This window comes from Nerophis lumbriciformis, linkage group LG32 (genome assembly GCF_033978685.3).
Source record: "Nerophis lumbriciformis linkage group LG32, RoL_Nlum_v2.1, whole genome shotgun sequence".
Classification (NCBI taxonomy): domain Eukaryota; kingdom Metazoa; phylum Chordata; class Actinopteri; order Syngnathiformes; family Syngnathidae; genus Nerophis; species Nerophis lumbriciformis.
Window position 1 is genome coordinate 18162284 of NC_084579.2, and position 26853 is coordinate 18189136.

Consider the following 26853-nt stretch of genomic DNA (forward strand, 5'->3'; position numbering starts at 1 on the left):
TGAAGTGCTCTAAAACTTGCTGGTAGACGGCTGCGTTGACCCTGGATCTCAGGAAACAGAGTGGACCGACACCAGCTGGACTGCTGCTGAGTGGTCCAAAGTCATGTTTTCTGACGAAAGCAAATTTTGCATTTCATTTGGAAATCGAGGTCCCAGAGTCTGGAGGAAGACAGGAGAGGCACAGGATCCACGTTGCCTGAAGTCTAGTGTAAAGTTTCCACCATCAGTGATGGTTTGGGGTGCCATGTCATCTGCTGGTGTCGGTCCACTCTGTTTCCTGAGATCCAGGGTCAACGCAGCCGTCTACCAGCAAGTTTTAGAGCACTTCATGCTTCCTGCTGCTGACCTGCTCTATGGAGATGGAGATTTCAAGTTCCAACAGGACTTGGCGCCTGCACACAGCGCAAAATCTACCCGTGCCTGGTTTACGGACCATGGTATTTCTGTTCTAAATTGGCCCGCCAACTCCCCTGACCTTAGCCCCATAGAAAATCTGTGGGGTATTGTGAAAAGGAAGATGCAGAATGCCAGACCCAAAAACGCAGAAGAGTTGAAGGCCACTATCAGAGCAACCTGGGCTCTCATAACACCTGAGCAGTGCCAGAAACTCATCGACTCCATGCCACGCCGCATTAACGCAGTAATTGAGGCAAAAGGAGCTCCAACCAAGTATTGAGTATTGTACATGCTCATATTTTTCATTTTCATACTTTTCAGTTGGCCAACATTTCTAAAAATCCCTTTTTTGTATTAGCCTTAAGTACGGTAATATTCTAATTTTGTGACACACGGAATTTTGGATTTTCATTAGTTGCCACTTCAAATCATCAAAATTAAATGAAATAAACATTTGAATGCATCAGTCTGTGTGCAATGAATAAATATAATGTACAAGTTACACCTTTTGAATGCAATTACTGAAATAAATCAAGTTTTTCAAAATATTCTAATTTACTGGCTTTTACCTGTATATTGCAGCTTTTTGTGATAACGATATAAATCACTATATATTGATTGGCATATAAATTATAATAAAATCATTTTAAAACCGGTTACAAAAGCTATTCCTTTGACTTTTGACGTATACAGTAATGTCCTGGGTCATTTTTGGTTTTCGGATGTGTACGCTTTGGGTACCGTAATTGTATTAGTCTCTCTCTGCACTCTTATTAATCTACTTGCAAATTTTCTGTTCATAATTGGTTACTCTCTGCTGCAACCTACTTCCAGATAGACTTCTGTTTAAGTGTACAAAACACTTATTCTATTGTTTTACTACTTAACATTCAAGCTAGCTTAATGATTAGCATGGCTTCTAGTCTCCTCTTGCTCTCTCTTGCTTGGTGTGTCTTATGCTTAGCTATTCCTCGTCCTCCAGTGCTAATGATACCTTTAGTTGCTGCCATGGAGGCGAGGATTAGCAACTTAGAAAAAAGCTCTATACTTCACAAGTATGTCCACTGAGCAGCCAGGTCGTCCACATAATGCAACGCTTTGAATTGCCATCAACTTATTATGATGCTATATGCGGAAGCAAATAGCATCCTTGGGTTAGAAGATATTTTGCAGATTTTCCTCTTTTCTGACTTGGAATACTGGATGCTCGTGTTAAACGGTGCCAAAGTGTCAAATCAAAAGGTTCACGCATTTGGGCGTGAGCTTGCATCATACTTTCCAACCTTGAGACCTTCGATTTCGGGAGGTGGGGGAGGGGGCGCGGGCGCGGTTGGGGGCGTGGTTAAGAGGGGAGGAGTATATTTACAGCTAGAATTCACCAAGTCAAGTATTTCTTTTATATATATATAAATAAGAGTAATACTTGAATTTCAGTGTTCATTTATTTACACGTATACACACACATAACACTCATCTACGCATTGTTGAGTTAAGGGTTGAATTGTCCATCCTTGTTCTATTCTCTGTCACTATTTTTCTAACAATGCTGAACACCCTCTCTGATGATGCATTCTGCTTTGTCTCCTTGTTGTGTGCGCATTTGTGCACTCTCTAAAAGCCCTAGATGTTATTGTCACATATGCATGTACAGTAGATGGCAGTATTGTCCTGTTTAAGAGTGTCACAACATTGCTGTTTACGGCAGACGAACTGCTTTACGGTAGACGAAAACGTGACTGCTGTTGTTGTGTGTTGTTACCGCGCAGGGAGGACGTTAATGAAACTGCCTAACAATAAACCCACATAAGAAACCAAGAACTCGCCCTCGATCATTCTACAGTTATGACATCATTGAGCAGGCACGCTGTTTATATTGTGGGAAAGCGGACAGGCTGTCGACACGTCACTCAGGTCCGCCCGAATTTCGGGAGATTTTCGGGAGAAAATTTGTCCCGGGAGGTTTTCGGGAGAGGCGCTAAATTTCGGGAGTCTCCCGGAAAATCCGGGAGGGTTGGCAAGTATGGCTTGCATGCATTTTAAGATGCCCTGAATTAAGGCTGGGCGATATATCGATATACCGCGGGTTTGTCTCAGTGCGATATAGAAAATGACTATATCGTGATATTCAAGTATACGTACTCAAGCAGTTGCTTTTAGCTGCGGGCATTACACTACAGGCGTTTCCCACTCTTTCTTGTCTCTCCTTCTCACAGAGACTTAAAACAAGCGCGCCTTCTTACATACGTCACGTGTGCAGCGACATGGTAACATTAGCTGTGATGCTAACGGTACAGTGCGAGTGGTAATATGAGAGAGAGAAGGTGCGAATCTGGTATCAAATGAAGGAAGAATTAATTCCAAAGAGAAACAGCACGGGGTCCATTGTCTGGCGGTGGTTTGGCTTCAAGCGGGAATATGTTGAACAATTATGCGGCAAAAGCGTTGCTACAAAAAGTAGCACCACTGCTAATGTTGCATCATTTGAAAAGTCACCCGCTAGAGAATGAAGAGTGCTTGAAACTCCGCATGTCAACATCTCTGTTCGGTGCCACAAACACATCAACAAAATGCCGAAGCAACTATTTCCAGATCAACACCGTATGAAACAATTAGTCAACAACAGAAGGAGATAATGTCCGCAGGAACCTACCACATAGCGAAGGACATACACTATTTGATATGCAGCTCATTTTTATTTGACACTTATTGAAATATCTTGTGTGACATCATGCACAAAAGTGCACTTTATTTGTTTTAATCTATTGTAGTGGCATTCTGTACAAAAAGTGCACTTTAATTTAGTGTTATTTGATTTGTCATCTTAGTGACATCATGCACAAAAGTGCACTAATAGCTTGTTTTAAAAATGTCTCTGACAATCTCGCACTTTCTGTTTTGGAAATGACATGAATGTCTGTGCCACTGCTTAATAACTGTTTAATAAATACACTTTTGGTCAATTGACTTAGTTGTGATTTCCCTCTCTGCATGAAAGTTTAAAATAAGCATATATTAATGCAGTATGAACAAGAATGTTTTAATGTAGACACATAGAATCATCATACTGGTGTGATTATATGCATCAAGTGTTAATTCAAGGCTAAGGCAAAATATCGAGATATATATCGTGTATCGTGACATGGCCTAAAAATATCGAGATATTAATAAAAGGCCATATCGCCCAGTCCTGCATTATGCATTTTATTTTACCAGAGGACAGTTTGTGACGTCACAGATTGACAGATGTACATATGTGGGCATCGTAGTATCTGCTGCCGGCCAGCCTTATCCCCCTCTGCTGACAGGAAACTGTAAAGTTGCAGTTATCTTGGCTTGGGCCGATATTCTGTCAGTCAATTAACTGATGATAAATCAAAATTAACGTCGGTATGTTTTCCAGCGCCGATAAATCGTCATGTGCATACTTCAAGAGCATTCACAATTGTTGTGGCTTTTAGCGGCTACGCGCGTTTGTACTATAGCGGAATGAAAAGAAGAGGGTGAATTATCTTGTTCTCATTAAGTGTCTTGGACTGTTTGAGCAGCGACGCGATGCCGGCGAGCATCCCGCAGTGCAACTAGTTAGCATGTAGCAGCTAACTTCCAGCCTCAGACTGGAAGTCTCTCCAGAGAGTGGTAAGGACGGCTGAAAAGATCCTCCTAGGAGATCGCAAAAAAACGCTGCCTGACGAGGGCTCAGAAAATCTGCAGAGACTCCTCCCACCCCCACCAAGGACTGTTTTCACTGCTGGACTTTAGAAAGGGGTTCCGCAGCCTCCGAAGCAGAACCTCCAGGTTCTGTAACAGCTTCTTCCCTCAGGCCGTAAAACTCTTGAACGCATCATAATAATCCCTTCAATTCCCCCCAAAAATGGATGAACTCGCTGGAATATAAAGACAATATAACATACATCCATAGACGTGGATGCATATGCAAAAGTGCAATATATTTATCTGTACAGTAATCTATTTATTTATATCTGCACCTTATTATTATCTGTACTGTAAAGTTCAAATTTGAATGACAATAAAAAGGAAGTCTAAGTCTAACATGGATAAAATGATCACAAAACCAGATGCCACTGCACCAATGTGGGAATATTTCAGTTTAAACTTTTGGAACAAGATGAGCCTATCAACACCGAAGGAGCCAGTTTGCAAAATGTGTGTGACTACAACAACGCCCACTTGAAATACAACCACTCGACAGTCCAAACTAACTTTGCGCTTGATGAAGAAGCCAGGTGACTGGTGAGTGTAAACAAAATAGTGTGCGCTCACAGACATACATCGCCAAAGACATGCTGCTATTAAATACTTTTCTAAACTAGCATTTTTTAAATGTGCTGTCCTGTTGTCTTGTTATTACTCGGAATCTGCCAAACTTAATTTTGTTTTGCATTTGATCTTTTTAATATATCTGTTTAAACTGTAGTGTTTATATTGTTACTTTGCACTTGTGTTTAAAAATGTTCTAACTTGATTGTCAGTTAAGTAATGTACAACTTTGTTTCGCTATTTTATTTATTGTTATGATTGTGTATATTTGAGCCCCCCCATCCAAGTACAATTTCAACCTGCAGCACCTGCAGTGAGCAAACTCATCCAAAAGATGGTGCCATAGCACAAACACTAACACACCTTTTCAGTGTCTCTGTTGAGTAATATGAAAACTATTTGCTAAATACAAAGCATTATGGCCTTTAGTGAAGAAAAATCCTTAAATTAGACGCTCCGTTTTATAAGCTGCAGGGGTCAAAACGTTGGAAAAAAGTAGCGGCTTATAGTCCGTAAAAATGCGGTATGTACACTAGATCAGTGTTTCTCAACCCCCATTTTTTCTACATTTAAAACACTTCCTTGGAGAGTGTTACGTTAGAAATCTTACAAAGGTTTATGATTTTTATGCTTTAATAACTTAGTTTACTATCTGACAGAAACTGGAACCAAAACAGAGCCAATTATATCACATATTGTATGCCGCATTTGAGACTGATCTGAATGTCTTAATTTTGACAGCGTTTAAAATGCTTTAATCAAACCTAAAGAAAAAACCTGTCTTATGACTGCATTAAGCTAAGATTTGTTTTGGTGATTTTGATGGAACAATAGTCAACATCAAATCATTTGCGCACAAATTTCCATGTCGAATAATTTGCGTTAAAGAATGTTATCGCTAATAACCAATTCATAAACATTTAAATAGTCTTTTATGTCTTTATGCTGTGTGGCATCAGATTCCTGCAATTTAATGAAGTCCATTTGCATCCCTTGTGAGTAGACTCTCTTTCTATTGCACTTTTCTCCATCAGAGGTCAGAAATTAGTTTTATGGAATACAGCTTCACACATAGATGGGTATAGTCACGTTATTTTTCAGTCCAAAAAGAAAACCTAGATGCGTGCAGGGACTATGCAAGTCCATTGGCGTTCAAATAAACATGTAGTAGGAGTAGGAAACCGACTAAACACTTTAGATGTAAAGTTCTTCTCACTTCAGGGCCTCTGACATCAGAGGATGAGGAGTAGCCATCTTGAGCCTGCCTGCACTGTCTTTCTCTCTGCTTGCTATCCTGCAGACACAATGACATTCCTCTCCAGCGAGCTCAGCTCTTTGTCGGAATGGACCTGAAAACACGCACGTGCCTCAAAGCTGGATAGTGGACTAATGCTTGCACCGCAGTCTTAACCTATTTTATCTTCATCATGTATTGATTGTGGTGTTGTCATTGCGCCATCGTCTACCTGCTGCTATTGTCTCCTCCCTTTAAAGAGCAGGCCTTCATTTGAAATCATTGGGCCATTATTTATTAAGATGGCACGAGATGACAAGATCTTTTTCAATATGGATGTCCTTCGATGCATTTTGGCCCTTGGTGAACTCTTTTGTTTTTGGTCAAATTTTGGAAAATTCCACCCACAGAGTGAACTCTTTCCAAAGTTATGTTCTTAGCCTGAGCGTTTTTTGCCTTTTTGCCTGACTCCTTTATATGATGTCACAGAGTGCGCAATAATCTTCATAGCACCTTTTTGTTTTTGGGTGTTGTTCTGCATGTCAGTCTGGTACACCAGAAATGGATTTGAGACTTCAAATTGACTGTTATAGAATATACTAGTGTTTTTTTTGGTTGCTGTTGTGGACAATTGATGGTAAGTTATATAGTGGTTAAATGTGTCATGTTTTAAAATGTCAGGTCTTAATTTAGGTCTTTCACAGATACCCATTTGAAATGTAAAAAAGCCAAAGAAAACACAAATACTTGAAAATATGAACTCTGTAGTGGCTGTAGATCATCTGTATTTCGGTTAGATTTTAGTTTTTTTGTCGCTATTACCTTTTACTTTTGTGGGTATCATCACTTTGAGGTTTGTGAAGCCCTTTAAGGCATTTGTGATTAAGGGCTAGATCAATAAACTTTGATGAGCACTGATACCTTGTGAAATATAACCGTTTGAAATGCAAAAAAGGCCGGTGGCATGATAAACACTTTGAAATATAAAAACTCAGAGGCCTGACCGAGATCAACTGTCTTGTCTTTAATACTTTGGACTGCAATTTTTATGGAATTTTAGTTCTGTTTCCAAGTTGTTTACCTGCCATTCACGTTCCCAGTTATAGTGTATACTGTAGGAGTAGTAAGTGGGTCTGATGTTTAAAGGGGAACATTATCACCAGACCTATGTAAGCGTCAATATATACCTTGATGTTGCAGAAAAAAGACCATATATTTTTTTAACCGATTTCCGAACTCTAAATGGGTGAATTTGGGCGAATTAAACGCCTTTCTAATATTCGCTCTTGGAGCGATGACGTCACATCGGGAATCAATCCGCCATTTTCTCAAACACCGAGTCAAATCAGCTCTGTTATTTTCCGTTTTTTTCGACTGTTTTCCGTACCTTGGAGACATCATGCCTCGTCGGTGTGTTGTCGGAGGGTGTAACAACACGAACAGGGACGGATTCAAGTTGCACCAGTGGCCCAAAGATGCGAAAGTGGCAAGAAATTGGACGTTTGTTCCGCACACTTTACCGACGAAAGCTATGCTACGACAGAGATGGCAAGAATGTGTGGATATCCTGCGACACTCAAAGCAGATGCATTTCCAACGATAAAGTCAAAGAAATCTGCCGCCAGCCCCCCATTGAATCTGCCGGAGTGTGTGAGCAATTCAGGGACAAAGGACCTCGGTAGCACGGCAAGCAATGGCGGCAGTTTGTTCCCGCAGACGAGCGAGCTAAACCCCCTATCGACCCTAGCTTCCCTGGCCTGCTAACATCAACTCCAAAACTGGACAGATCAGCTTTCAGGAAAAGAGCGCGGATGAGGGTATGTCTACAGAATATATTAATTGATGAAAATTGGGCTGTCTGCACTCTCAAAGTGCATGTTGTTTCCAAATGTATTTCATATGCTGTAAACCTAGTTCATAGTTGTTAGTTTCCTTTAATGCCAAACAAACACATACCAATCGTTGGTTAGAAGGCGATCGCCGAATTCGTTCTCGCTTTCTCTCGTGTCGCTGGCTGTCGTGTCGTTTTTGTCTGTTTCGCTTTCATACGGTTCAAACCGATATGGCTCAATAGCTTCAGTTTCTTCTTCAATTTCGTTTTCGCTATCTGCCTCCACACTACAACCATCCGTTTCAATACATTCGTAATCTGTTGAATCGCTTAAGCCGCTGAAATCCGAGTCTGAATCCGAGCTAATGTCGCTGTAGCTTGCTGTTCTATCCGCCATGTTTGTTTGTGTTGGCTTCACTATGTGACGTCACAGGAAAAAGGACGGGTGTTTATAACGATGGTTAAAATCAGGCACTTTGAAGCTTTTTTTAGGGATATTGCGTGATGGGTAAAATTTTGAAAAAAACTTCGAAAAATATAATAAGCCACTGGGAACTGATTTTTAATGGTTTTAACCATTCTGAAATTGTGATAATGTTCCCCTTTAATAGATGGGTATTTAGTTAACATGTGTCGATAGTTTCCTGATGTGTTCGCAGTGGTTGTGATACTGACATGTAACACAAATGTAACCCATGGATATTTGCCTCCTTGATGACATGAGATGGTAGCAACAACCAACAGTTGAGGACGAATCCTCATTGCATCTAATCAGCTTAATGCGGGCTTACTCAAAGGTCCTCTTTCAGGCGAGGCAGCTGCAGTCAGTGTTAGTGGAGGGTGTGACCGTTGGCAGAGCTCGCCGATGCAGAGAGACCGGTTGGTGATTAACAAATGTCAGTAGACTTTGGAATCTGGGAAGCCCAGTCTGATGGCTTTGTTCTGCTCTGCTCTCCACCAAAGGTCTTCCAGGTTGCTCCGTCACGCTCCTTGCTCCTCCCACCCTTTCCCCGTTGGGCTTCTGCTGCCCCCTTCCCGTGCTCTCCTGAGGGCTGCGAAGCTCTCAGATAAAGAAGTTCAAACATGCCTCGCATTTTTAGACCCTCTTGTGGAATGTCGTTGGCAGGAGAGGAGAGGCTTCTCAGTCCTGATTTTCTTTCCACAATTGGTTTCTGCGACTCCTTCCACAGAAAGCAAAATTCTGCCTTTTCTGTGAAAATCTCCTGATGCAAGAGATAATGTCCTGAGAAATGAGAGGCGGAGTTAGGTTGGCGAGATTGTGAGCTTTCTGCTGAGCTTGTGTACATCTGGCAGATAGATTTCTGTCAGCACTTCTTTCCGTGACAGGCTGCCCTGCCTGCTTTTTTTTTTGAGGAAGAGGATCAGGTCCGTGGGTCCATGTTGTGCTGCTGGCTGAACACCTAAGTGCACATAGTCAGCTCTTAAAATGGCTGCCCTTGAAGCTCAGCTCAGAGGAGGATCTGAGCAGCTCAGTCACCGCCTGTCAGAGCCCCAGCTGACTAGATGAAAGCACTTGCACAATCTCAGCCATTAACTTGGTGTGGCGCTGGCAAGACTCAGCCAATTCCAAGCAGATGGTGTCTTTTTTTCTTCTAAAATTATTCTCTTGATGCCCATGTCAAGAAAACTGGCATTTGGTAGCAACATGGTGGAAAACAGTGTTGAAATGCCAAGAGAGCAGGGTGGGGCTGTAACCTGACTCCAGAACAATGGATCCTCTGGTTGCTCAGGGACATTGTGGCAGCTTGGTCTGCTCACATGGACTACACTGGCTTGATTCTGTAGATGGACTGCTATAGTACTAAAGCAATATTAGCGAAAACATCAATTGTTGAAAAATTACTGATCAACGAAAGCCTGTAGCATGGATATTCAACTAAATTCTTTTGGGGAATACATTTCCAGAAATCCAAGAATTGGGTGACAGACTTCTCCCTTCACTGTTATTCTTATTTTGTAGATTCCTGAGAACCAGCATCCTCGTTATTTGATTTCCGCTTTGAATTGTCTATTTTGACAGTGTTACTAAACTCCTCTGTTTTAAAGGACCAACTGCCCAAAAGTTAGTCAAAGATCCTCTATATGACAGTGCGCAATGTTTTTAGGAATCTGCTGAAAAAATGTTAGTCTCTTCCAAGTTTTTTTAAAAATGAACTCGTGGGCCGGTCCAGTGTCTTCCCCTCGCCTATTGATTAGCTCTGACTTAGTCTACTTGACAACCTTTTCTCTTATTTACATAATGCCTATGCAAGGCTTGGACATATCATCACAATTTACTTGACAATTGCTCGTCAAAGATCCTCTGACAGGAGCACTGTGATGTTTTTAAGAACTTACTGCAAAAAAAGCTAGTAAAAAATCGTCCTTGACTGGAGGACTCTGCTGTTTTTAAGAACATACTGCCAAATACTGTATGTTAGTCAAAGATTATCAACAGGAAAGAGTTCTAGTATTTTTTAGGTACCAATCCCAAATTGCCAACTGAAAATACTTGGGCTGGTCTGATGTCATTGCTGGGATGGATTTGGCCTGCGGGCCCCCACAGTAGGGTAACTGCATTATTACACATACATCCTGGTAATGTTTAAAACTGTCCAGTAAAAGTCAGAAATGTGTTCACTCTAAACGTTTTTTTACTAAACGGATGCTAATACAATTTTGCATTACCGGTATTTATTCCATACAGTACAGTCATTCATTCACCATAATACAATTTAGTTTTTCTTACTGTTATAAGAAAACAGACCTTGTGTAAAAATTGTAATTGACCAAACGAGGCGCAGTATTGCTTCTAGCTGTTGTTTGAGCAGGCTATAGAGAAGGTTAAAAGAGGGGGAAAAATATCTGGCTTTATTTATTATTTGAGGACTGTTGATACAATCGGATGGAATATTGGGCTCTAAATACTGTTCTGTAGAGCTGCTGATCTCCAGCTGTTGCTTATCCAAAGGTAATAAAAATGGGATAAATCAGGCCATAATCCCCTCTCGGTCCCTCCATTGTTCCTGGTATGATGCTTTGCTAAAAACGAGACCTTCCTAATGGCATTTGCTGAATCCTTCATGTTTCATACTGCTCCATCTTGAGTTATTTCAATCTGGACATATATGGTTTTACTTCCTGAATTCAGAGTTTCTGAACTTGTATTTCAATGCCAGTCTCGATTTGAACAGAATAATGGTGCCCAGAATCATTTCCGAGGATGTAACGCCACTTCCCATAGCCAATGATGTTGTACGGCAACCCTATTTTGAGACTAAAACAACAGTGCCTTTACTTGTAGTCGCCAAGCAGTGCACTCCATTTTTGCCTCAATAACTCCTACCGCCCGAATGCAGCTGAGATAGGCTCCAACACCCCCCGCGACCCCCAAAAAAGGACGAGCAGTAGAAAATGGATGGATAACTCCTAGATGCATTACAATGAACATAATTCCCAGTGATTGATTAAGCAATTATATGCCAATTGCTTAGATTACAACATGCTTTTTTTATGATTTGCACAATATTTTATATAAAAGCTTCCTAATATCTGACCTCCATTAAAAAATACATTCTGTAGTTTCTGTTTGATCAATTGGCTAACTTTAAACAATTAACTAGTTTTTTCTAGTTTTCTGAAGTTGGCAAACGTCCCTTGGAGACCTGGCAACCCACCATCATACAGTACTAATGAAGGATACTGTTGCTTTCACCCTCTAAGGAGGATGTGACCATTATCCATCCATCCATTCATCTTCTTCCGCTTATCCGAGGTCGGGTCGTGGGGGCAGCAGCCTAAGCAGGGAAGCCCAGACTTTCCTCTCCCCAGCCACTTCGTCCAGCTCCTCCCGGGTGATCCCAAGGCGTTCCCAGGCCAGCCGGGAGACATAGTCTTCCCAGCATGTCCTGGGTCTTCCCCGTGGCCTCCTACTGGTTGGACGTGCCCTAAACACCTCCCTAGGGAGGCGTTCGGGTCCTGATCAGATGCCCAAACCACCTCATCTGGCTCCTCTCGATGTGGAGGAGCAGCGGCTTTACTTTGAGCTCCCCCCGGATGGCAGAGCTTCTCACCCTATCTCTAAGGGAGAGCCCCGCCACCCAGCGGAGGAAACTCATTTCGGCCGCCTGTACCTGTGATCTTGTCCTTTCGGTCATAACCCAAAGCTCATGACCATAGGTGAGGATGGGAACGTAGATCGACGGGTAAATTGAGAGCTTTGCCTTCCGGCTCAGCTCCTTCTTCACCACAATGAATCAATACAGCGTCCGCATTACTGAAGACGCCGCACCGATCCGCCTGTCGATCTCACGATCCACTCTTCCCTCACTCGTGAACAAGACTCCTAGGTACTTGAACTCCTCCACTTGGGGCAGGGTCTCCTCCCCAACCCGGAGATGGCACTTCACCCTTTTCCGGGCGAGAACCATGGACTCGGACTTGGAGGGGCTGATTCTCATCCCAGAATGAATATAATAGACACATTTGGTTCTGTTTGGCCTTTAAATAATACAAATAATCCATAATATCTCCTTTATGTACATATGCTCTTCACTATGTGTCACAGCAACATTATTCCTTTTTGTTGCGCTCACTCGGAAACGTGATACAAAGATGCACAGTTTTGTGAAGATGTTTTTTAGCTTTATAATGATGAATGTTTAAAAGTGTTACATTTTACTGGCCATTAGCTTGAAAATATATGCCATTCTTCTTGTTCAAGCAATCATGTTTTTCACATGGCTCTTTCTTTGAAAGGGTTTGTGAGTATTTGTATTCATGCAATAAGATGTGGTCTATTTCTAAAACTAAGCTAGAAAATGAAAAACATTCACAATGTTTTTAATGCAAGACATTGAAGCCTCCCAGGACACTTGAGAAATCAGTAAAAAAATTATAATTTTGTCTGTTTTTTGCAGGTTTATCTGACTTTCCAGGGAGTGCTCCCCCTGTTCAGTGATGGAGGTACTGCACTGTGATGGCTGTGACTTCCGCGCCGAGTCGTACGACGACCTGAAGACACATATTCAGGAAGTGCACACTGTCTTCCTGCAGCCGGCGGATGCAGACGAGTCTGACTCACTAAAGGACAACGAGGAGGAGGAAGAAGAAGAAGAAGATGATGATGAAGAGGAGGAGGAGGAAGCAGTAGCAGAGGGGGATAAGCGTGACAAGGATTACACACGGACTAAAGATGGAACGAGTATGCCTCCCACATCAATTTAGACGTTACAGTTCATTTGTTAAATATTTGGACTCAGATCTATGTAAAATGATCCTTGCTTTATTGAATAGCATAAATATTGATTTAATTGGTGCTGCTTTTAAACTGTGGAAGTAATTCCTAATATATTAGTTGAAGTGAATTTGAATTAAATTATATTTATAATAACGCTTTTCTCAAGTGACTCAAAGCGCTTTACTGTGATATAATATGAATAGAACATAATCATGAATATAATGAATATTACAAACATAGGATTATAAAATAGAAAATAAATAATTGTACTATTTGTTCCTCATTAATTTGCCAAACTTTATAACACTACATGACAATACATATAGGAGCTCACAAAACCTTATTTCACCCCTGATATTTCAGATACCATTATATTACACATTTTAGATAATATTTTAAATTAGGAGTAGATATTTAAGTTTTATTTCTTCATTTTAGTTGCATGAAGCAAATGAAAATGGTACTCAATTTCTTGCCACTAAGCACATGGAAAAAATCTTGATTAAAATAACTCATTGCTTTAATAATAAGTGTTTTAAAATTGTTACAACTTTGACATCCTGTATATCAGTATCCCAATAGATCATGCTCATACTTAACTGTACTTTAAGAGATTTAGATGCAATATATCATAATTTTGATCATTTAATTCAGCTTTTTTACCTATTTGTTAGCTGATGGTTTACTTCACTGTCTTTTGTTTAGGTCCCAACTCTGCTGACAGCTCCAGCAAGGCATCACCGAAGCCACCCGCTGAAACCCATCTGCTATTTTACCAGTGCAAGTTCTGCGTCCGTTACTTTCGATCAAAGTCGTTCCTGAGAAACCACACCAAGAAGGTGCACAATGTCGATCAAGAGGGCGCAGTAGCACCGATCTCCTCAAAGACCTCCCTGGAGCACAGTGACAATTCCAAAGTTTTCTCGTGTCAGTATTGCACATACAAGTCGCCGCGCAAAGCGAGGATGATAAAGCATCACGTTATGTGTCACAGCAAGCATCATGTTATGTGTCATAGCAAAGTTCCATTAGACAGTTCCAGAGTCCCTTTGGAGAATGCCGAGCCAGACAAGGAGCTGGACTCACCCGCCACACTCACGTTTGCCTGTGAATGGTGTGACTATCAGACTGATCAGAAAGCCGGTTGGACTAATCATGTGTTCCAGGAACACAGCGACCAGGTCAAGGTAGTTTCCTGCAATTCTGAGCCAGAAGGGGATGCAATCGCAAACTCACCCAAAGCGGATACCCCATCCCAAAGCTCGAGTACATTAAAGACAGCTTTGACTGATGGATATGACGAGTCCCCGGAGAAAACGCTTGAATCAGCGCAGAGTGGCACAGAAACACCCATCGCTAAGGAGGTGGTGAACAGCGGATTTAAAATGGATGTCAATGTACTGAATGAGGAGGACTCCAGGAGCGGCTCGGAGGAAGATGAAGACTTAGGTGATATAGATGATGATCCCAACTACACTGGAACGCTGTCTGCAGACGCAAAGCAACTTTTATCGGACGAGGACAATAAACTGCTGGAGACTAAAGGAGTACCCTTCAGAAAGTACATGAACCGTTTCCAGTGTCCCTTTTGCTCCTTCCTCACCATGCACAGACGCAGCATCTCGCGTCATATCGAGAACATTCACCTCTCTGGTAAAACCACAGTATATAAATGCGAAGAATGTCCGTTTATTTGCACCAGCCCACATAAATTAGGCACTCACAAACAGACCCACAGTTCATCGGACATGGAAACCATGGACCTGACAAGTGATAGTCCAGAACCTCATAATGACAGTGCAGCAGAGCCCGTCAACGGGGGCAACATTAGCAGAATGAATGGAAAAAAGATAACCAGCACATTGAACGACCAGCAAAACCCTCATCGGTGCACGCTTTGCAACTACTCCACCACCACTCTGAAAGGTCTAAGGGTCCACCAGCAGCATAAGCATTCCTACTGTGATGACATGGATCCGACTGTCTTTGAAAGCCAGTTGGCTGACCAGCTGGATGCTGACGTAGCAGCATCGCCGACCCGTCTACAAAAAACACAAACCTCAATTTTAGGGCTCGCCACCAAAAAACCCTTAGTAACCGGGAAAAGGGCAAGAAAGTCCATCAACGATTTACCTTTGGATTTGTCCTCAGTGAAAAAGCGAACTAGAATCGACGAAATTGCTAGTAACCTTCAAAGCAAAATAAGCCAAAGCCAGCAGGACCTGATCATCAACCTGGATGACATGGATGATGAATACACGGCAGACCACTACACGAGTGCTGACAATGTGGACCGAAACCATAACGGCAACAATGCCATCTTCATGTACAATATACAGCAGCCTCATGCAAGGGAAGTGGCACATAAAGGTGGCAGGATTGGGAAAAGAAAAAGCAATCCTAAATCCAAATCCAGAAGCCTACCGCTGTCTTTGACTATGTCTGATGATAGTGAAAACATTTCAGGTGATCTCATGGATAGTAAGGAGACCACACATGAAAACAGCCTCTATTCAGAGGAACCTGCACGTTTCTACTGTAAACACTGTGATTACCACAACAAGTCTGCGCGTAGCGTCAGCACTCATTACCAGAGAATGCACCCTTATGTCAAATTCAGCTTTAAGTACATTCTGGACCCTGAGGACCAAAGCGCAGTCTTCCGCTGCTTGGAGTGCTACATTGAATACAACAACTACAACGACCTACATCAACACTACATGGATCACCACCCGGAAGCAAGCAACGTGCTCAATTTCAACCAACCCAATCTAGTCTACATGTGCCGCTTTTGTTCATACAACAGCCCAAATGTCCGAAGCCTCATGCCTCACTACCAAAGAATGCATCCCACGGTGAAGATCAACAATGCCATGATCTTCTCCAGCTATGTTGTGGAGCAGGCCCACAAGACTTCTGAATCCCAAACTCTGAGGGAGATATTAAACTCCGGCCCCAAAAGTTTTAACTCCACAAGCTCCACTCCTAGGTCCTCATCAAGTCCAGTGCTAAAAACTGTGTCTAAGTCACCCGAAGCAGCAACAGAGAAAGATCCCCTTAAAGAAGCAGTGGGAAGCAATGTTGTTGTATATGATTGTGATGTGTGTACTTTTTCTAGCCCCAATATGCACTCTGTTTTGGTCCACTATCAAAAGAAACACCCAGAGCAAAAGGCGTCTTATTTCCGTATACAGAAAAGCATGAAGGTCATCTCCGTCGATCAGCCCGTCACCAACGCCTCGTTCAACCTGAATACGTCGACCCCAGCAAAACAATCAAGTGCAGCACTGTATGGTTCTGATGAAGATATGTTCTACTGTAAGCACTGCGTATACAGCAACAAATCTGTTGTGGGCGTGTTGGTCCATTATCAGAAGAGACACCCTGAAGTAAAAGTGACAGCCAAATATATCAAACACGGTGCCCCCACCGCCGGTTTGATGAAACTGATAGATGAATTGCAAATAACAGCACCTAAACAGTTAGTGAAGCAGTTCCAAAATAATTGTCACAATGGATCCAACAACTCAAGCCCTAAACTGGGAGAGAAATGTGAGGATGAGCTTTTCTTCTGCCAGCACTGTGATTATGGCAACCGAACCGTCAAAGGAGTGCTCATTCACTACCAGAAGAAACACAAGGAAACTAAGGCGAACGCCGATCTCGTCCGTCGTCACACTGCGGTTGTACGAAGTCAACGTGAACGTGCCCAGTCGAGCAGCTTCGCTTCCACCACAATTGCCCCAGCTCCTCCAGCAGACCCTGAAAACACTACATTCTTGCGTGCACTCAAGTGCAGACAATGTTCCTACACATCCCCATATTTGTACGCCCTCAAGAAGCATCTGAAGAAGGAGCACCCAACTGTAAAAGCCACAGCCTTGACCATTTTACATTGGGCTTACCAAGATGGTATCCTGGAGGCTGGCTATCACTGCGAGTGGTGCATCTACTCCCACGCCGAACCCCAAGGCTTGCTACTCCATTACCAAAGACGTCACCCTGAGCATAATGTAGATTTCGCCTACATGGCCAGCAAGCTGTGGGCTGGGCCGGAGACCATCGAACATGGGGGGAACCTTGAAACGAAACATTACAAATGTAGGGATTGCGCCTTTGAGGCCTGCACAATATTTGACATAACAAGTCACTATCAGGCAGTGCACCCGTGGGCAATTAAAGAGGATCAATCTGTACTTTTAGATATCATTAACGGAGAAGCCGAGAAGAGCCCCAAAGAATCTTTCAATTCTATGGAGGACGATTGCCCCCTGTACATTGCCATCCCGCCTCTGGAGAGCAGTCCCCATGCCCCCCACCCACGTCTTTCTATATCCACTAATCCTTATCAGTGCACTGTGTGTCTGTCGGAGTACAACAGCCTCCATGGCCTCCTCACCCACTATGGAAAAAAGCACCCTGGCATGAAAGTCAAAGCAGCAGACTTCGCACAGGAGGCCGACATCAACCCCAGTTCTGTGTACAAGTGTCGCCACTGTCCCTATGTCAACTCCCGTATCCACGGCGTCCTCACTCACTATCAGAAAAGGCACCCGTTAGTGAAAGTCACAGCAGAAGACTTTGCCAACGATATCGAGCAACTTGCTGAGATAAAAGAGGCTGAGGACAAGAACAAGACTCAAAGGCAGGGTTATGGTGCCTACAGGTGTAAAATGTGCTCGTATACGCATGGGACGCTGGAGAAACTCAAAATCCACTATGAAAAGTATCACAATCAGTCAGCCACCGAAATTTTTACACTGGGTTTGACAGATATCTCAGTCGGCCAAGACACAGAGCCTATTGCAGAATGCAGTGCCAGTCATTTATCAAACACAGCCAAAGTCCAGGAGGTTGGTGAAGTCGACTTTACCCTCTCGCCGTTACCCATCAATAAGCCGGAGAAGCACGCCATCTTCAAGTGTCAGCTGTGCAAGTACTTCTGCTCCACTCGTAAAGGCATCGCTCGCCACTACCGCATCAAGCACAACAACGTCCGCGCTCAGCCAGAGGGTAAAAACAACGTCTTTAAATGTGCTCTGTGCTCCTACACAAACCCCATTCGTAAAGGTTTGGCAGCGCACTACCAGAAGCGTCACGATATTGACGCTTACTACACCCATTGTTTGGCTGCATCCAAGACTATAAGCGAGAAACCCTGCAAAGTGACGATACCGCCGCCATCCGAAAGGGAGACCTCGGAGATGAGCGAGGAGCTGCGCTTGGCCGTAGAGAGTCGAAGGTGTTCTCTTTGTGCCTTTCAGGCATTCAGCAGGAAGAGCATTGTGGCACACTACATTAAACGCCACCCTGGTGTCTTCCCAAAGAAGCAGCATGCCAGCAAGCTTGGTCGCTACTTCACGGTCATCTATGCCAAAGAACCAGAGACAACCGAGGATAGTCCTGTAGAAACAGAAACGGAAGATAGGGAGCTGCTGGAGGATCCTCCAGAAGCCGAGCAGGACGGTGTCGGCGATTGGCTGCCATTTAAGTGTTTCAAATGCTTCCAGTTGTCCTTCAGCAACGGCAGGCTGCTGTCTATGCACTACAACGACCACCACAGTGTCGACTTCAAAAGGGACTTTGCAATGACGCCGGACCCAGTAGACGAGACCTCAGAGTGGTTCAACTGTTCGCATTGTGAGCTGAAGTTCCTGGCGCTTCCTGCGCTCGCCACACATCTGCTGAATCACAATGAGGAGTTTGTGAAGAGGGCCACAAGGCAGGAGAGGAGGAGGCAGCTTCTCAGCAAACACAAAGAAGATGTACCACAGAGCAAGACTGAGAAGGTAGGAAAGCAGTGTCTGCTTCTATGCAGTTTTTGGGGATGGCACATGGGAAAATTAAAAAGGACCTATAATGATTTTGAATTTAAAACACTTCCTTGCTGTCCAGATAATGTTATGGATATGCTTTGGTGTAAATGTTGCCTACATTTTGCTCCACAGTCACTTTTATAACCCATTTTTCAGTGTTTCTGCAAGATGTTTGTTTGTTTGTTTGTGGAGGTTCTCTGATATTCTTCTCAGGGCATTCAATCAATTGGTTTGTATTGGAAGACGTTTTGCCACTCATCTGAGTAGGCTTCATCAGTTCGTGCTCATAGACTTGGATTGGTCAGATCTAGTCCAAAGGTTGGTCCAATCTAAGTCTATGAGCACAAACTGATGAAGCCTACTCAGATGAGCGGCGAAACGTCTTCCAAGACAAACCAAGCAGTTCAGTTGCGATCTATTGAATGAGAACCTTCATAGACATTTTCCGATATTGCAAATGAAACCATGTCCCACCCTCTCCAAAAGTATCATAATTATATTTTGAAAATGTACTCTGTTTAAACATGTATCTTGACATATCTTTAAGTAGGCAGCGTTATTTTGTATTCCAGAAAAATATATCCACAGAGTCACAACATTAGGTACATCTGCACACTCGCCGATTGATTCAGACTCTACATGAAAATGTATGCTTTAACAGCATTTATGTCCACTATATATTAGTGTTACTTTGCGCATGACAAGATTAGATGAAAAGAATACTAAAGGGGGACGTAGCCAGACTGTAGAACCCTGCAAACAGACATCCAAAACTGTGTGCAAGCGCATGCCAAAAATACAGCAACCTTATGATTTGACGCTTTGGTGACATTGTTTAACACGAGTATCCAAAATTGTAACAACATTTGTAAGTTAAAAAAGACAAAATTCAACATAGTTCCTCTTAAAGACGAACACAGACAAAAACACATGCAATGACTAATGCTCGTTGTCACCTGTCATAATGAAAATTTAAATACTGTACGCCAAAATCATCCACTCATTTAAAACCAGTAGCTTCCCACATGTATTTAACACAAGTAATTTATCGTGACTCTGCATCATGCAATACAAATAGCAGAATAGTAAACGAATGAGAAAAGAATGACACTTCGACTTGTAAATAAGTTAATGAAAAGCTTTTTTAATTTGTGTAATAAAAGAAAGGTACACGCATGCCGAACCGGAAATGTTTCCTTAAACTACTTCTGTGGAGATTTGGCAGTATGTAGAAAATAAAGTTAAAACAAAATCGACTTGACAGGCAGGAGTTTGGGGAGCTTAATTCTTTATTGGCCCTCAAAACAAATTACATTAATTCCTAATGATTAATGTAGTTAGGTATTGCACTAATTTGCTTTGTCACCTATAACACAAAGCTAAGATGTTGTTCATCATATATTGATATAATGTTAATGAGGAAACACTGAAAAGCTTAAAATAGTTTTACAAATGTTATTGTGTGCATTGAGAAATGTCCAATCATCCTTGTGCTGGTCGGTCACTATTTTTGCATTTGCAGTTGTTTCTTCACAACTTGGCAAAGACAATCTCTCAGCATTAATAAAATCCTATCTGTTTGGGAATATTGTTGAAGTATTTGTGATACTAGCTTTTTATTGTTCATTACCTGATTCAACAAAATCAACAAAATATCTGCAAATTGTCAATTGAATGCATCACTTAAGCTGTTCATTTGCTTCTTCATTGTCAGTGGGTGTATAACACATAATGAGACTTGAAATGATTACTATCAATCTGCTTTAATGTATATTTGAAAACAGTTTGTCGATCTAAACTCAATTGAAAAAAAAAAGAACATTTTGCGTGCCTCAAACACCTGACATTTTTCACTGGCACTTTTCTTAAGTCATTTCAAAACAGGTGATAACAACCTCAATTATTTGTAAAGCTGTCAAACAAAAGCCTTGTAAAATACACATCACTCTGTTTTGTCACCGCCTTGTCATTCACAGGAAAGCTGTGCAAACAAAGCTCCTGAAGGGTTCAGGTGTAACTTCTGCATGGAGGTCCATTCTACACTCCGAGCCATCTGCAATCACCTGAGGAAGCATGTCCAGTATGGAGAGGTCAAAGAGGGACATGTCAAGGTAGTCCAGCTTGCATGATATTGTTTACTTTTCTGTTGTAACACATGGTAGTCAAATATGGATATTTTTGTTAAATAATACTTTTTAATTATGTATTCAGGCGGCGTTCTACAAAAAAATTAAAGTGAAATAGAAATATAAACTAACAAGCAAGACCCCTAATAAGATTATTGCTATATTTTAAGTTATACTAGCCTATCATTCACAATCCCTTTATGCATTCTAATTTGTAATATACGGCAAGTACGAGGTGGCTAACAATGCAGGTAACAGGAGTAATCTGTTGTGCCCATAAAGTCCTCTAAAAACATTCAATGGCACCTGAAAGGCGGTTGTTATACGGGAGGTGATCAGGTGAATGCATATGCCAGTGCGAACATGAGTGAGGAGACTGACGAGTACTTTCTGACGAATTTCACTTTCAAATAAATCCCAACGGCACTTTAACTAGAAACTGTTAAAAGTTTTGAACAAATAAATGACGTGCATGCATTTAAAACATTTTGAAAGATATTTCTGATGACATTCTCAGTCTTTTTAAAAATTAATTTAGATTATGCAAGCGAGTCAAAATCTGTGATTAATAATCAAAATTCAAAAGTGTGATGAGTCTGAAAAAATGCATGGTTTGTAAATAATTTCGCTTTTATATATCTGCGGCTTATAGTCTTGTGCGGCTAATATATGGAAAAATACTGTTTTTCCCTCAAATTTACTGGGTGCAGCTCATATACAGGTGCGCTCTGTAGTCCGGAAAATACAGTATATACGTTGCAGAATGATTTACACAGAAGAGATTCTCTGTGTTTATTTACATACCCTAATTGTTTCCGAACGGTGCCTGTAACACGGCAATAAAACGGCTAATCAAAACAGAAGTCATTGTCATGGAAGCTTGCTCTCCTCATAGCAAAACAGGCTCAATACCTCCACGGTGACGTCTTGGTGAATTTACTCAGGATTTTTTTTTAAGTGAAACAATATAAAAAGGCCGTTTTAAGTTAATAATACTAACACAGACACTCTTAAACTTCTATATACGCTAATGCTAACAACGCTTGCTCTGTGATGAGGTGGCGACTTGTCCAGGGTGTACCCCGCCTTCCACCCGAATTCAGCTGAGATAGGCTGCAGCACCCCCTGCGACCCCAAAAAGGACAAGCGGTAGAAAATGGATGGATGGATAACAACGCTTGCTTGATTGCATTACGATAGCACATACAAATATGCTTAAAAACATATCACACATGGGACGGTTTAAGTATAAGCAGTCTTAGTTACATTGTTAATATTTGTTGTGGATGGATAGTAGATTAAACCACACCTCCGATTGAAAGCAATATTGTAAAGTAGAATTTGCTATGGATGGCGAGAAGATGGAACAGCACTTTTGATTGAAAGCACTAAATGAAGGAACACTGCAGTAACTGCAGTGAGCGAACTCGTCCAAAAGATGGCGCCTTAACACAAACAACAACACACCTTTTCACTGTAGCAAACAAAAATCCATAAATTTACCGCACCTTTATAAGCTGCAGGGTTCAAAGTGTAGGGAAAATGTAGCGGTGTACAGTCTGGAATTTACGGTAAGTAAACCCTTGGATTTAATAACTGGTTGACCCATCTTTGGAAACAATAACCTCAACTGAACGTTTCCTATAGTAGCAGATTACAATTGTATACAGAATACATTCTGGAGTGGACTAATCCTCTTTACAAAACTGTTGAGGTTCAGCAAGATTCCTGGGATGTCTGATGCTCACTCCACCATGCTTCTCAGTTAGGATAAGGTTATGATGTTGGTGTGTTGTAGTCTAACGTAAAAATGGACCCCAGAGTGTCAGGTAAAGACTTAAAGAAATCACTAGCACATGCCAACATCTCTGTTGACAAATCTATAATACGTAAAACATTAAACAAGAATGGGGTTCATGGAAGGACACCACAGAGGAAGCCGTTGCTGTTACTCGTAAGCTGTCTAAAAAACCAAAAACAAAAAGCTTTTGCTGCCTCAAGGCCTGGACATCTTGTTATCATCAATGGAAAAATGAAATCAGAAGTTTATCAAGATATTTTGCAGAATAACTTTGAGGCCATCTGTCCAACAGTTGAAGCTCAAAAGAGGATGAGTGTTGCAACAGAAAACTTGACTCAAGATTAATAACAACAGAATGGTCTCGAGTGGTCCAGTCAAAATCCTGACCTCTTCCCAATTGAGATGCTTTGAATGACCTCATGAGTCAGAAATCCTACTCAACTGCAACAGTTTTGGAAAGAGGAATAGTCCAAAATGCTTCCTGATTGTTGTGCACGTTTGATCTGCAACTTCAGGAAATGTTTGGTAGAGGTTAATGCTTCCAAAGGAGGGTCAACCATTTATTAAATCCAAGCTTTCACTTAACAATTACCTCCTTGTCCTGTGAATGTTTACATGTGATGTATGCTTAGGAATGTGCCGATCCATCGACCAACGATCATTATCAGTCTTATTTTCATAAAGTATGTGATCGCCATTGCCAATTAATGCCTTTTAATGCCGATCACAAACGCAGATCTTATAATATAATAATTTATTTGGTTTTAGTCCCCTGGCTGTCGAGCTAGCAGATAATTGTGTGTTTCCATACACATTGTAGCCACACACGTTTATAGCTGCTCCCCTAAGTTAATATTAATCACCTCCATTACAGCTATAAATTAATAAAATGTATTTCTTAGTATCTTAAGTATCATTATAGGCACGTCTGTTGTGTCCTTGGGCAAGACACTTCACCCCTTGCTCCTGATGGCTGCTGGTTAGCGCCTTGCATGGCAGCTCCCGCCATCAGTGTGTGAATGTGTGTGTGAATGGGTGAATGTGGAAATACTGTCAAAGCGCTTTGAGTACCTTGAAGGTAGAAAAGCGCTATACAAGTATATCCCATTTACCATTATCAAGTGTAAAGACGAGTCAAAACCTGTTACACACCGAGAGCAAGCCAGGAGCAAGCATGGTAAAAATGGTAAATGGGTTTTTACTTTATAGCGCTTTTCTACCTTCGAGGTACAAAGTACTTTGACACTATTTCCACATTCACTCATTTACACACACATAAATTCATAAATCATAAATTGGTGCTGTTGACACCAAGGGTAGTATTATTGATCAATACTAGAGTGATTAGATAGCTTTAATTTTTCTCAAAATAATTTATTTTTTCGTTTATGCTTCCAAATTTAGGGAATACGTATACCTACGGTATCAGCCGAACTAAATTTATGAATGACCGTATCGGAGTCGGCAGCCTAAATCCCTGACTGGAACATCCCAAGTTATGCTCAATGAAAATAAGAAAACATAATTGTGTGGTATTAGTTTATTCTTGTCATTTAGATGAAGCTCAGACCACGTCTTATGACCAATTTATGCATACATTTTCCAAATTCCAAAGGGTTCACATACATTTCGCTACTACAACTTGACCCTACAACATAATTTTTTTCCCAAATTTCCTACGGGAAATATATTGCGAGTTTATTGACAATCACTAGATTAACTCTGAAAATTATTAATACATAAAAGTTTTTATTAATAAATATCATAATATAGTCATATTCATAATATAATAAACGCTACTTTTTCTCCATTATCTCTGAATGTGGCTCACATTCATTAGTTGATCAAATTAAACAAATATAATATTCAAATCTTGAAATTTTTTGTAACCCCACTAATGTACACTGGTTGGTTCTCTGACAACCAAACCCTGCAGTGATCTTTCTTTTTTACTCGTACTTCATTTGGTTTTGTTAGACAGCTCCTGGGTAACCATTTGCCATCCTCGAAGAGACAACATGAGAGCAGGGGGAGGAGAACAGAGCGTAAGAGCTCTAACTTTTAGATCAGCGGCGGGTAACGGTTGAAAACATTAGTATTCCAGGGAGACTCCGACCCGGCCTGGGGATATAGCGCCACAACCCAACTTCTTTGTCGAGCAACACGCTTCACTGTAGCTCCATTCTCATTTAGGCTTTCTTTTTCTGTTCATAACGTGATGGCAAACTTTACTCTGGAGATGCAACATCTTTTTTATTGTTACATGAAGAACAGGGTCATGGCCTTTCCATAAGAAAGAACAAACCTCCCTGACAGTATAGAAGTCACAATGATTGTCTGTAGACATGTGACAGATGAGGCGAGGTAGAAATAGATGGAAAATATGCCCTGAGAGATTGGAATAAAACACACTTTGTTAATGCTTGCAGGTGTAGTGGCCATAGAAGCTCAATATTTTGTTCTTGCTTGGTATATTTGACCTCCAATTGCTCATAAGGCAGGTAACCTCTGCATCATTCCACTTCTTGGTCTGCTTCCCTTTGACTGTACTGACCCAAATTTAACACAACCCTGATTTATTGGGAAGTAACAGTTTTATATTTGATAAGTTGTATTAAAATTAGCGTAACTTCTCATCTGTTCGCTATCTTGCCCAACATTCACGCGTTTTCGGAGTATAAGTCGCTCCGGAGTTTAAGTCACACCGACCGAAAATGCATAATAAAGAAGGAAAAACCATATATAAGTCGCGCTGGAGTATAAGTCGCATTTTTGGGGGAAATGTATTTGATAAAATCCAACACCAAGAATAGACATTTGAAAGGCAATTTAAAATAAATAAAGAATAGTGTACGTTATATGACGCATAAATAACCAACTGAGAACGTGCCTGGTATGTTAACGTAACATATTATGGTAAGAGTCATTCAAATAACTATAACATATAGAACATGCTATACGTTTACCAAACAATCTGTCACTCCTAATCGTTAAATCCCATGAAATCTTATACGTCTAGTCTCTTACGTGAATGAGCTTAATAAAATTATTTGATGTTTTACAGTAATGTGTTAATAATTTCACACATAAGTCGCTCCTGAGTATAAGGCGCACCCCCGGCCAAACTATGAAAAAAACTGTGACTTATTGTCCGAAAAAGACGGTACTCGATAAAGTGTATTGCCAATGATGTGGCACCATTTTGACCAGGAATGTGATGCATTTTGTTTTTGGATATATTAATACAATTTTAATGTACAGTGTACACTGAATATCTAGACCAGGGGTGTTATACTCGTTTTTATTCAGGGCCACATCACAATTATGGCTGCCTTCAGAGGACCATTCTGAATATTTATGAATATAAACGTATTTATAGCCTTGGTACACAATTTACATAAGCAACTTTAAAAAAAAAAAAAATGTTTCTTAGATTTTTTTTTTTTCATTGACAACTTGTGTCAATGATTATTTATTTTTGATAACCACACAAAAAAGCTTGGAACATGGAGCATTATCATAAGTGTAAAACCTAGGCAATTGCATGCAGTACATCTGTCTGTCAAAATGGAAAGAACAAGTACATTTAGTTAGAAATAGATACATTTTTTTTCCAGGCTTTCGCAAGCCACATAAATTAAGTGGTGGGTCACATAAATCTTGTGGCAGGCCACATGCTATAAAATGACATGCAATGTAATGTAGCGGATCACGTAAAATAATGTGCCAGACCTGTTGGGCCAAAGAAAATAATTTCCCGGACCACATCAAATTGCGTGGTTGGCCACATAAAATAATTTGCTGGACCACATAAAATTACGTGACGTAAAATGATGTGGCTGACCACAATAATAAATGATGTGGCGGGCCACGTAAAACGGCGTGGCGGACCATGTATTGTGGCAGGTCACAAAGTGATATGGTGGCCACATAAAATGATGTGGTGTGCCACATAGAATAATGTGGCGGGTCACAAAGTAATACGGTGGGCCACATAAAATGATATGGTAGACCACATTAAGGCCCGGGGGCCAGTTGTGATGTAGACCCTAAATACAACATTTGTTTTCTAAGGGAAAAAAACATGTAATATTTGGGTCAATATAGTAATTAGTTTACCACCCGGGTGTTG

The 26853-nt window shown here is 41.3% G+C and overlaps 1 protein-coding gene across 4 annotated transcripts in view; it reads left to right on the forward strand.

Moving 5' to 3' along the window:
• znf462 (zinc finger protein 462) overlaps nucleotides 1-26853 on the forward strand; it is a 90800-nt gene that overhangs the window by 46073 nt on the left and 17874 nt on the right. For 2 of the 4 annotated variants that reach the window (XM_061927263.2, XM_061927260.2), the window contains exons 2-4: nucleotides 12659-12942; nucleotides 13684-18767; nucleotides 20771-20905. In XM_061927263.2, coding sequence (XP_061783247.1) covers nucleotides 12699-12942; nucleotides 13684-18767; nucleotides 20771-20905 — 5463 coding nt within the window. In that variant the 5' untranslated portion in view covers nucleotides 12659-12698. Of the gene's footprint in view, nucleotides 1-6448; nucleotides 6546-12658; nucleotides 12943-13683; nucleotides 18768-20770; nucleotides 20906-26853 lie in introns of those variants that run through there. The other 2 variants (XM_061927262.2, XM_061927261.1) reach the window with 2 other exon arrangements.